The following is a 12,841-nucleotide window of genomic DNA, read 5'->3' on the forward strand; positions in this document are numbered from 1 at the left end:
ATTTCTAATATGGTCTACATGGTCTACATTAGTCTGTCTTACAGACCCTGATACAAATATATCAAATACAGCCCATGCAAGTCTATAATGTTTGGCAAGTCTAGATCACTGTATTATCAGGATCCTTTTACTATAAGAAAACTAAACAACTGTTTTTTTTCTGTAGGATATGTTCATTTCAGACATTAGATGTTAGTCTAGGTCTACATGTGCTACAACTTTTTGCTACCCCATAAACAGTGTAAAGATTTTCTTTTGGCTTACAATAAATTGTATTAAGTATTGAAATTCTATTTCCAGCTTCCCTCCCATCATCTGACTACATATTAAACACGTCATAATCATCCAGAACTGCCTCATGTTTTAACTAGCAGCCTAGTGGCTTTCAATGACAACTGTGAAAAAAACATTTAATCGGCAACAGAAATGGCTGATGTGCGGGATTTAAAGTCACGCACCGATGCCCGACAAATATTTCTTGTTTGCTTCAGCTTTAAACCTGAAGCGACCCTATTAATAACGACCGGATAAACGTAATCATCGCTATTAATAGATTCGAGGAAAACCCAGCGAGTCGTCGCACATTCCTGCCCTGACATAGATTGAAACTTGCACAGTGAAAGTACCTCACAATGGGAAATTCAAGTAAGTACATAGTTATGTCTGTTTACTGTTAAACTCACCAGGTGTGCGCTTTTATTTAATCAGATCAAAGTGTTAACAATGCTATATTGACAATCAGATCTTATTCTCACTTGTCTTCTACCCGTCAAGATCTGAAAAATCCTCCACACATATCAAATCTGAAGTCACTCTATTTACGGTAATTACATACCTGCCAAGGAAACACAAATGTACCGTTATATATGTGGAAGAATTTGTGTTTCACTGGGAACGACACCGTGCGGAAAAACAGGGTTTCACTGTATGTCTAAATGATATTGACACGAATAATTGGACTAAAGGTAGACTAACATCTAGTATCATGAACATATCTTACTGAAAAAAGGTTGTTAAATTATCTAAATAAAAATATAATAAAAAGGAGCCAAGCGACTCTCTTCAGTCATCTAGACTTGCAAACATTATAGACTCGCATGGGCTGTGTTGGATATATTTGTATCAGGGTCTGTATGACAGACTAAATTAAAGGTTAACAATAATAAAATACCACAGTAGATGAAACTTTGCTCAGTTAATGCAATTACAGATAGAATGCCAGTGAAACTACAACAATAAGTTTATCGTAAGATAGTGCGTATAAAATACAGTCAGAATAGTAAGAGTACATCTTTCAGTCAGCGAGCGTTGTAGAACTTTAATATTAATCATGACAAGGTGTAGACCACGTGTTGAGCACAACTCCACATACCGACATTTTTCTGTAGTGGGTAGACTTGCACAATTCTCTGAGGCAATAATTATAAGTTTATATCATAATTTCTAGATTATATGAAAAATAGGAACAACTTGTCCCCATAAGAGACTGGTGTGCCGTACGATTATCTAGACTTGCCTTGTATAAGGATAAAATTACTACACATACATGGATTATTCTTTCTGTACAGCCTTAGAGCAAGGCTATATGGCAGGTTACGAGGACCATCAATTCTCGAGGAATTGACCTCCTTTCGAATTTGCCGACACCGCACCATTTACATAGGCGGATTGTTATCATGGAGTGGAGTCATTAGGATGGAGTCTCTACGTGGAGTCGCATAGTTTGTAAATTGTATTGATTGATCTTCTGTATTTAATAATTAAACCAACAAGGTCATAACTGACATTTAAAGCCCCAAATATCCCACTGACACATTTGATTAGCTGTACAGTCTGTTCAAAAGCTGATAGACCTTTGGTGTATGTAGGAGTACCAATTGTCACTGGGGAAAATTACCTCGCTTACGCTTGTCTCAGACTAGAGCAACGCCCGACTGCCCAGATGACATTTTCCCTTACCCTGCCCCATACAGTTAGTATGAAAGATTTTGTTTGTTGTTTAACGCCGCACCCAGCAATATTCCAACTGTAGGCGGTAGTATGACAGAAATACCGTTGGCATAAAACTACACAAAATTGTATTACAGCTAAGACAATTAATTATTTCAGTTATTACAGGAACAAAACACGTTGTGGTATTAGCAAAATGATTTGTTTCAGAAATAAATCCGTCTACGTTGGGCAAGCTTGAAATCCTGAAAAAATGGATTCGGTAGCATAACGATAATATTTGCTTTCAATAAATAAATAGACATATATCCATAAATTACTGTATTGTTAGAAAGGTGATGTCTCTGTGTAATTTGTAAGGATTTAGACCTAACATTAATACTTTTTGCATATAACAAAGATTGCTGTATGTCAGTGTTACAAACAGTGTAGGGATAATAACAAATATGCAGATTATTCCTGTTACAATCTTGGAATAGCCTCATGGGTCCAAGACTGCAAAAAAATCATAAGATTTTCCCGCCTCTATGTATGGGAAACAGTGCAGGGCCCCGTTCCACAAAATGATCTTAGCGCTAAGATGATCGTAGCTCCCATACTTTAACATAGGCTTACGACAATCATAGCACTAAGATGGCTTTGTGGAACAGGCCCCAGGTCGTTAGCCGACACACGAGATTCTATCCGACAGGACGGCCCTTCGCCCGGTTGATACCCGGTTGACTTGGAGCTTAACAGACATACAGGCATATATTTTGTCAAAGTCTCACCTCGTACCCCTCTCCAGGGTACACCACACCTTATAACCCTCGAGATCGGTTGACAACTTATAATGTACCCTCACACACATGGCTCACACACAGGGTATATAACCATATGACCCTCGAGATCGGTTGACAACTTATAATGTACCCTCACACACTGGCTCACACACAGGGTACATAACCATATGCCCCGAGGGATCAATTGACAACGAATTTATCTCTCCGACAGACGTTAAGGTCCGGAATATACGTCCGCAGTTTCACTGAGTTAGCAAAACTCGTAGCAGACGACGCAAATATCTGACTTACTTCTCTTTTCCCAGTGCATTCAGATAAACATTGGCTCATTTCAACGAAACGATACATATTCGAGATATGCAAGTTACCTACGATGTGTTCCGATTGATTTTTCAGCGGGCGACATGAAAAGTAATTGCATACTCCTTAACCAATCAGAAGCTAGTATTTAATGTAAGGTGAGATGAAGGCTTATAGAGTGGCGAACATAGTTTTTTAAATCTTGTACATATGAGAAAATTCCAAGATCAGTAACAGGAAAACTCTTAAGATTGTTGTTATATCAACGTCTAATTCCCAGTTTCTATTAACTGTGAGCGACCGTAGTCACCTTGGTAAAGACTACTGTGTTCTACAGGTTCGTGTATGTTCAAACACAATTGCCTAATATTGTTTCATTTTAAGACTCCACTCCAAGGCAGCAGTCCATGTCTTACTGTTTCACGTCTCCATATTGTACAGAGCGTCATGGGTCGAGAGTGATATACTATAGGTCACAAGATAACAGAGGTTGTACACCCCTACATCCGGGGCCTGCCATGTCTCTTGTTCTCACCAATTAAGGCTCTAAGTTAATATGTGTGGTGGACCTCTACCTTTTCCTTATCGTGATAAACTGACTAACAAGACAACATTGTCTTCAAGTCAATAAATATACACCAATGATTATGCATGATACTCCTGTTTCATTTAAACAAATTTCAATCACAAAAAAGGTGAAATAATATCCCTCAACGGAAAACCCCTCAACGAGAATATATAATCTTGTATTCAAAGATTAAACGAACATAAAAAGGATAAAGATTAAAGAATTAACAAGCCACCGTCGAACATATTTCCTGTGTATCTGCCACGGAAGCATCTGATATCATTATTCCTCCCTGTAACGAAATGTCTAAACAAAATCATTGCAGGTCTTGGCTTTAACAAGCATTTTCTCATTTTTGGGAAAGTTCCCCAAATATGTTCAACGTGCAGCGTTCCGCCTCTCCGTGTCACAATAGAACTTAATTAATATCTCATACATTCTTTTCCGCTGGCTGCCCCTCTCCCTGTTACTTGGCCGCCCTCCCCCCAAACATTCCTGTTCCATCCTGTGTTTTTATACTGAATGGACAAAGATTGATAGCCTTGCTCCATGACACTACAGAATAACTCATTGCCCAACTCTATGCTTGTCAAGGTGAGAGGACGACATTCCATGTTGATTACATAGACTTGCACTGTCTCTAAGGAATTTATTCTATAAAACATTTGGATTGGTTAATTTCAAATCTACAATAACGGAACTGTAAACAATAAACTGTATCCCACATAATTATACTTAAAGTCTTTTATTGCATCGCGCTTGTCATAACTGTATTCACGTTTTATTTTTAGACATATGTAGTGCATACTGGTAATTATCAATAAATATTTAGTGTATAAAGCAAAGCTTATATAACGTATAATGATTCTCTATACAGTGTTTGTGGCTTGAGTATATCGTTTAGATGTTCATTTCCAGTTTTGTACTGCCATAATCATGGATAAGATTGTCTTGAATAGTCCTAAAACAAATTAGTTTCACTTCACCCCAGCCGTAAATATTTCTCAATAGCCCCGAATGAAGCTATACTAGATTTTCCTGAGATGAAGGGCTGGGCCAAATAAGGTGATGACATACGCAAGCATTGTTCAGCCTCCAAGGAGAGGTGCCAGTAAAAATGCAAGTCAAGGAAACCTTAATGTTATGGTGGAAGGATTTTATAGAATGTTCTACTGATAATACATCTGGTGTATTCCAATGTAGCAATCTCATTAAAATCAGATCTTAGTTCTCTTAGTTTGTTCAGCGGTAGCGAGAACTGAGGTCTGATTTTAATGAGATTGGATGTATTCAAGTGTAGGTGTCATTTATCTCGTGGCTTCTTTACATTGTTTAGTCTACTCATTGCTATCAAAATTATGTTCCTCGGAGGCTTAGCGTCTATCTAGAGATAAGAGATAGAGTTTTAAAAACGAACTCTTTGTCCTTTCTCTGTATATGGCTGGGCAGCTGATGAAGCTAGGGCAGTGTGTGGGAGGGCATAGGGTTTTGTTTGTTTTGGTCCGAGTAGAGAATAGGTCTTCAGCAACCCATGCTTGCCATAAAAGGCGACTATGCTTGTCCTAAATGACGACTAACGGGATCGGGTGGTCAGACTCGCTGACTTGTTTAAGCATGTCATCCATCCCAATTGCGTGGATCGATGCTCGTGATATCAATCACTGGATTGTCTTGTCCAGACTCGATTATTTTACAGACCGCTGTCATTTAGCTGGGATATTGCTGAGTGCGGCGTTAAACAACAAACAAACAAATCAATTGCTCGATACACATGATGCTAATCACTGTATTGTCTGGTCCAGACTCGATTGTTTACAGACCGCCGTCATATAGCGGGAATATGTATAACTGATTTCGGCGTTAAACAGCAACAAACAATGATAGATTTAATAGGGAACTTATTCTAAACCGGGGCCCACAGGGTTCTTGGTAGGGTCACCTTTGCTCTCAGTTTACATGTTCTTCAATAGTTTCTCCCTGTTCTTAGGAGACGACAGCCTTGAGCAGGCATCTTCAGATTGCCGAGACGTTCAGAAACGAACTGCCCGTAAACTGCGAAAGCTTGCGAAGGTGTTGAGGGAGAAACAGAGGCAGATGAATATTGCTAAAGTCTCCTTCCACTCTGCTGGGATTGTTTCGGGTGGATTATCTCTCGCAGGCGCCTTTCTCGCTCCTTTCACTGGTGGTCTGTCCATTGCACTTATTGTCGCAGGTGGAGGGATAGGAGTAGCTTCCGGGGTAGGAGATCTAACTACCCAAGCAATCGAGTTCAGTGTCGTTAATGAAGCAATAGCAAACGCACAAGAGGAACTCGATCGGCTGAGTAGGAAACTGAACAAATTAGTCGAAGAACTAAAAATTCAACTTAAAGGCTACGGAATGTCAAAATATGAAATTGGGCAAATGTTTAAAACATTTGCCGGCATGGGATATGGGGCCTATCAGTTTCATAAACAAATCAAGAAGGCACTTGACATCGTAAGAGCAGCATCCCATGCTCAGAAGATTGCACTATCCCTGGACGGAGGACAGGTCGTTGCTGATGCTGTTGAAGGTGCCATGGCCGGAGCGACAGCAAATCCAAAACTCGCAGGTGGCGTTGCTGGTTTTAAGGCTCTCAGCAAGGGCGCTAAAGCTCTCCGTGTAGCAGGTGCTGTTGGGTCCGCAGTCGGCATTGGCTTGAGCATTAAAGGACTAGTTGAAGACGGCATCAGACTTGACAACAATGTGTCTGAAGTGGCAGATGTCATTAATAAAATGGCTAACAAATTGGAAGAATGCTAAACAGCCTCGAACTGTTATTAACAGCAGTGTTTATATGGAAATATTATTTACTGGACAGTTTAGGTAGATACATGTAGATCGGTTTCTCATCTCGCGGTACGAGGGGGAATATGTCTCGTCGTTTCATATCATGGGAGAAACATCGTATATAATTTCACAAATGACATATCCTCTATATTATCATATTACCATAACAGTTCCTCTTCATGTGTATGCGCCTGTTGACATGGTATATACATATAACAACCCTAAAGACTGCAATGTCTGGATGAATGACAGCTGTTTTGTCATGCAAAACAATATACAACTGATGTGTTCAAGCTATTATATGAAGGTCGTGTACATGTTTATATGAAGGGAGCAATACAAATATATTTTTTTGTTTCATATTAAAGATTATGATTGACAGTTAGTGAGTGGTTGGGGTTTATGCCTGTTTCAACAGCATTTCTGTTACATCAAGGTATGCCAGCTTCATTTGGGAGGAAAGCCTAAAGCTGTATTGGATCATTGACGCTGACAACCCAATCAATGTCCTGAAAGTGAATTTGGGGTTCGAACCCACAATTATCGGAATCTGGTTTTACTCACAGGACGCAACTCTGCACATGCAACGAATTCAAGAGCTCTAAAAGACTGAGCAACTTGTATTCCCTTAATGGTAACACTTCTTTGAGCAGTCTCTGTTATCGCTGCATTGTCAATAGTGGCTACAGTGGCGGTCAGGTAGCCTAGTAGTTAAAGCGTTCGCTCGTTACGATGTAGACCCGGGTTCGATTCCCGACATTGGTACTATGTGTGAAGCCCATTTCTGGTGTCCCCCGCCGTGATGTTGTTGGAGTATTGCTAAAGGCGGCGTAAAACCCTACTCACTCACTCACTATAGTGACTACAACAATAACTGAACATTCATATAAAAAACAATAAGGCACGTGAGCGGGAGAAGTCGCAACCCACAACACTTACATCTCTGAATGAGTGTTCACTTAGGTAGCCGCCCTCAATTTGACAAGAGAATCTGTTGTCACCTTTGACTTTCGAGGTCGTTTTTGTCCATGGATTTAGGTACAAAATTAATGTATATTTTTTTTTATGATATTTCTGAATCTTATTGAATCTAGAAAACTTACCAAGATCGTACATGTAAGGCGCATATATTTAGTGTTCTGACATAAATGATCTGGTCTGTGTCAAAGGTGAAAAAAACCCACATTAATTGCTTGACCAAATTAAAGAACTTCTTATAAGTGACATATCAAATAATGCCACAAATAAGGTCAGTATGTTAACTGAGGAAGAAATCTACCAAAACCCTGAATCAGTATTCAACGTTTGACTTGACTCTAAAACCTGAAGACATGTCCATTCTTAACTTTTACTGGATTCCAAAGCTTCACAGAAATCCGTACCACCAAATCAAAGTCTCCAATATTAGCCATAATCTTAAATACAACAAAGGGGGGAATTTATTTGTATTTACAGAAAGTATTTGCGAAAAGTCGACTTGATACCATGTGGATTCTAAAACAACTCGAGGATTCGTTTGATTTTTTTCAATTTCAGAAACGAACAAGTTCGATTCTGTCAAAAAAATTGATTTTTTAACTTTGTACTATCCCATACGACAAACATCGTTCCCTTGAGTCATGGGGCATTTGTTACTAAACGTGGCGACCAAACAAATAATACATCTCTATCCTCAGAGGTTCAGGACCATTTGTCAAACATGAAAGGAAATGCCATCTGACATTTACTGGAAAAAAACAATATGTGAAATACTGGACTGCCTCATCGATAACATCTAGACTCTTTCAAAAGAATAGATCTTGTAATATAAATGAAATACCATGTATTTGAACAAAGTGTTGACAAACATCCTGTTCAAGAACATATATGTTTGTGAAACATGACACCAAAACAGATCTTATAGTTTGCACGTGCCACATGCAGTAGCGCCACAGACGTGCGTAGGGTGTCATTCCAGATTTTGACACGTTCAAGGAAGGTCGATTCATCTATGTGGATCATTATTCCTGTAAATTTTATTGATTTTGCGTATCGTACATTTGTGATTTTCCTGATTTCCTTCATTGTGTACCAGCTAGCGAAGCGGCGTCTGCGGGCTAGACACTGGTGGAAGTCAGCGTGTAGTCGCCAATATATTCAATGTTTCACAATCTGTGATTACCAGACAGTGGAACAGGTACCAACAACCCCTAAATGTTGACGATCGATCCGGTACGTATTCAAGTAGTATTTTATTTACGTGTACACAACGGAGTTACAGAGAAGCGACGAGGGCCGTTTCCGAAATCGCAAATTCAAACTTTTCCTGCTGTGCACACAGACAATTCGACTTTGGCGATGGAAATTGTATCAGAATTGGCAATTCAGATGCGTTTGACGGCATATTACGATCTAATGGCGTTATAGACGAGAGGTTAGGTCATCTGATATCGTAAATTAACGGTGAATAAGCAGTTCCCTTCAACTGATTAACCCACCTGAACTGATTTTGATATAGTCTAAATATATTTATTTTTAATATATTGATTGGACTATGCATAGACTCGTTAGTCCAGCCAAAATATAAATCCATAATTGCACTGGACTTAAAAAGTCAGTAAACTCCCCTGCCTCGGGAAGATGGTCAAGCGTCGGTTGCGTCGGTTGCGTCGGTCTCCGTCAGGATTAACCGGCTTCGCTGTAAGGAAACAAAGTATGGCTTTTGCATTTCCATGTTACGGGTTACACGTATCTATGCATTTAGCCGTTCAATAAATTAGCAATTCTCGGGGAAAAGGGCTACTTTCGAATTTGTTAGAACTCACGCCACAGCCTAACCTGGAGTGGAATTTTAGAGATGGAGTCTTGGAGTGGAATTGCACATTTTATTGTCGTTTAACGTCGTGCTAAGCAATATTCCAGGTATATGCAGGCGTTTTAATTTTGTTAAAACAGGAGATGTGAATAATGTTTTATTGTTTATATCTCTAAATGAAAAGGACAACTGACATTGAAACACCCAAATATCATATCGCCACATTTCACCAGCCGTACTGTGATTCAAGGGCTGGCTCGTAGATATAATACATGTATTAACAATACAACCCACATGACTGATTTGCCGAGCTCCTCGCAACAATAGTATTAAAAGTGGTAGTAAGAAGTGACTTGTGCTGGTTTTTATTATATTTCAGACATCGATGCAGTTACATGTCGTTCAAATTGTATTAAATCCCTCCCTAAACATCACCATGCAGTGTCAGTAAGTGAGTATGGTTTTACGCCGCTTTTAGCAATATTAAAGTTCTAACGTCTTTACGGGTGTCGTGACGGGTGTCGTGACGGGTGCCAACGGTGTGGCACCTTTTCGCGAACACCTGGTATTATCGCTATTTTATAGTGATTCATTAAAATAAATATGCTTTGATATAGTCGGAATCGTACAATGGACTCTGATTTAAGTAGAGCTATCTTTTAATTGTGGAAATGGATTTGTCGCTTTATTGTACATGTTTATATAGGTTGAGCAATCAAATAATATTTTTGGCCTTCATATTCAAAAATATATAATGGCAGTAGAGAGAAAGTAATACCTTCCGGACAAAAGCATTCCTGTGGAGCGTGGAGCACCAACAAAAGCATTCCTGTGGAGCATAGAATTTCCAACAAATTCCTGTGGAGCATGGAATTTCCAACAAAAGCATTCCTGTGGAGCATTGAATTTCCAACAAAAGCATTCCTGTTACGTTCCGGACAAAAGCAGTACTGTAGAGCGTGGAATTTCCATCAAAAGCATTCCTGTGGAGCGAGGAATTTCCAATAAAAGCAGTCCTGTGGAGCGTGGAATTTCCAACAAAAGCATTCCTGTGGAGCAAGGAATTTCCAACAAAAGCATTCCTGTGGAGCGTTGAATTTCCATCAAAAGCATTCCTGTGGAGCAGCATTCCTATGGAGCGTAGAGTAAAGAAACAAACAAAAGCATACCACAGAGGTCAGTCAATACCTTTCACACAATAGAAGTTAACAATAACATTCCAGAATCAACGTTTCATCCATTCATAGAATGTATGGTACGATGAATACTCAGTAACCAATGAAACGCTAAAGGAAGACAAAGTACACCAATGAAATTCAACTTTATGGAAGTTAAGCAGTGTTTAACTGTTGAAGCTTTCATTCGAGCTTAAACAGCGATCTTGTCAACGAGACGAAATCTTCACGCCGGTATACATCTTGAATCTGATCATGGGAACCCGAACAACTGACAAGTATGTATTTTTTTACACCAGAACTTCAGTGTTTAGTCAACATTTTTCTACTGAGATTGTTATCGAAGGAATAGCATTTAACTGTGCTGAGCAGTATTACATGTATAAAAAAGCTTGTATGTTCAGAGATTGGGAAACTGCGCATAAGATTTTAAAGTGTGTTTCTGCTGCTGAACAAAAACGTTTAGGTAGAAGTGTGAGATGTTTTAATCAACGCCAATGGGATGTTGTGAGTTCCAATGTGGTGTATGCAGCATCTTCAGCTAAATTCTCACAGTCTGTTTTTCTGAAGAAACAACTGTTAGACACTTTTCCCAAGATCTTGGTAGAAGCGAGTCCATATGATCGTGTGTGGGGTGTGGGTCTATCACTGCATGACCCTAATATTCTTAATCCATCTAAATGGAAAGGCAGTAATAGACTTGGTCAGATCTTAATGATGGTTAGAAATGAAATAATGAACACAGAGTCAAGTGAAAACTGATGGTTTTAAAATGTGTTACAGTGATGTAACTTGCTATTTTGAACAGAGGCAAGAAAACTACATTCTACTCGTGGAAGCAGGTCATGCGGATGCCACACACTCTAAATGAACCAGTCATAACACGATCGCCTGAGTGGTTTCAAGATAGGGAAGAATGTGCGAAAGATGCAAAGAGAAAATTTAAAGATGAATACAAGGCAACAAAGAGAGTCATTATCAAGAAGATGAAAACCTTACCACTCAACGCTGATGAAGTAGATATGGCTACAAAACTGAAACAAGCAGAGGATCTTCTCACGATGAGTTACTCTTTAGAAGTGAGTAAAATGATCAGTCAGCTCGCATGTGAAATGTGTATTCCTTGTTTGTTTAATGAAGAAGGTGATCCAATCTTTTTGGGAGAACATTCTTGTCGCATGTCGGAGCAGGAGCAGGTGGATAAATACTTCAACGCGGCACTTGAGGATACGGACAATGAACTGGTAATAGGAAAATGGATGAAACTTGTGATTGATGATCCACATCTGTGCACAATGCCTGCTTTCAATTTAGTACCTTACCAGTGTAAGGACTATCGTGACAATACATTCAAATCACCCGAATGGGTGAATGGTTTGAAGCAATGCGTTGTAAAAATGTTGAAGTTGCAAAAACGCTTGTAGACTGTTTCCATGTCATATTACCAAATGAGTGCAATGTGTGTGTGTGTGTGTGTGTGTGTGTGTGTGTGTGTGTGTGTGTGTGTGTGTGTACTTTAGCAATATTCATACTATGAATAAACATAAATTATGCTTACATCTTTGTTTGTCTTCTTTTGATAGTTATCAAATGGTTGTTCTTTAATAGGTGTCTGTTGACAGTGCTTCTCTCATTTCAACATGAAGCCACAACAGAGAAAGGTGCTAACAAAGAAACAGGAGAAGATGTTAGAAAGTTACTATTTTAACCCGCTTGAACCGGGAGCTTTTTATGGTCCTAAGAAACTTCATAGCGTTCTGAAATTAGCTCGTCAACCAGATCTCAGACTGAGCACTGTGAAACGTTTTCTGAACAAACAGGATGCCTACAGTTTACACAAACCAGCCAAACAGAGATTCAAAAGGCTGAGAGTTCGAGTGAATTCTATAAATGAAATGTTTGATGTAGATTTGACTGACATGACTCGTTACAGCAAAGAGAATAATGGCGTGCGTTATTTACTGGTGGCTATTGACATACTAAGTAGGTTTGCTTTTGCCCTGCCTTTAACAAATAAGAGACCAGAGACAGTACTGAAACCTTTCAAAGAAATAATTCAGGAACGAAATCCAATGAAAGTACGTGTGGATGGTGGTTCAGCGTTTAAAGGAGTATTTAAAGATTTTTTAGAAAAACACAATATCACTCTGACTGTTGCACATAATGAATATCAAAAGTAATTATGTGGAACGATTCAACAGAACACTGAAATCACTTATTACGCGTTACTTGACCCATAATAACACCAAGTATTATTTAGATGCACTGCCCAAGTTGATGGGCAATTATAACAACACCTTACATTCTTCTTTGCCCAACCTTTCACCAGTTCAAGTCAAGAAGAAGAATGAACTGAAAGTATGGGAACATTTGTATGTGAAGCCGTTGTTACTTAAGAAAAGCTCCAAACACAACCGGCCAAAGGCATTTGTATTTAAAGTAGGGGATCTTGTTCGCATTC

General features: G+C 39.1%; 2 protein-coding genes across 2 annotated transcripts; both read left to right on the forward strand.

Annotated features, from left to right (window-relative positions):
- The first annotated feature begins 596 nt into the window (after positions 1–596).
- On the forward strand, positions 597–6,473 carry LOC139463834 (apolipoprotein L3-like). Its single transcript, XM_071245208.1, has 2 exons — positions 597–645; positions 5,588–6,473. The coding sequence occupies exons 1-2, from the start codon at positions 633–635 to the stop codon at positions 6,382–6,384; spliced, it is 810 nt and encodes a 269-aa protein (XP_071101309.1). The 5' UTR covers positions 597–632; the 3' UTR covers positions 6,385–6,473.
- Positions 6,474–10,635: 4,162 nt separating this feature from the next.
- LOC139463843 (uncharacterized) lies at positions 10,636–11,804 on the forward strand. The gene is made up of 2 exons (XM_071245219.1): positions 10,636–10,658; positions 11,189–11,804. The coding sequence occupies exons 1-2, from the start codon at positions 10,636–10,638 to the stop codon at positions 11,802–11,804; spliced, it is 639 nt and encodes a 212-aa protein (XP_071101320.1).
- Positions 11,805–12,841: the final 1,037 nt, after the last annotated feature.

The sequence above is a fragment of the Haliotis cracherodii genome, unplaced genomic scaffold (genome assembly GCF_022045235.1).
Source record: "Haliotis cracherodii isolate W230 unplaced genomic scaffold, xgHalCrac1.p SCAF_1, whole genome shotgun sequence".
Lineage (NCBI taxonomy): Eukaryota > Metazoa > Mollusca > Gastropoda > Lepetellida > Haliotidae > Haliotis > Haliotis cracherodii.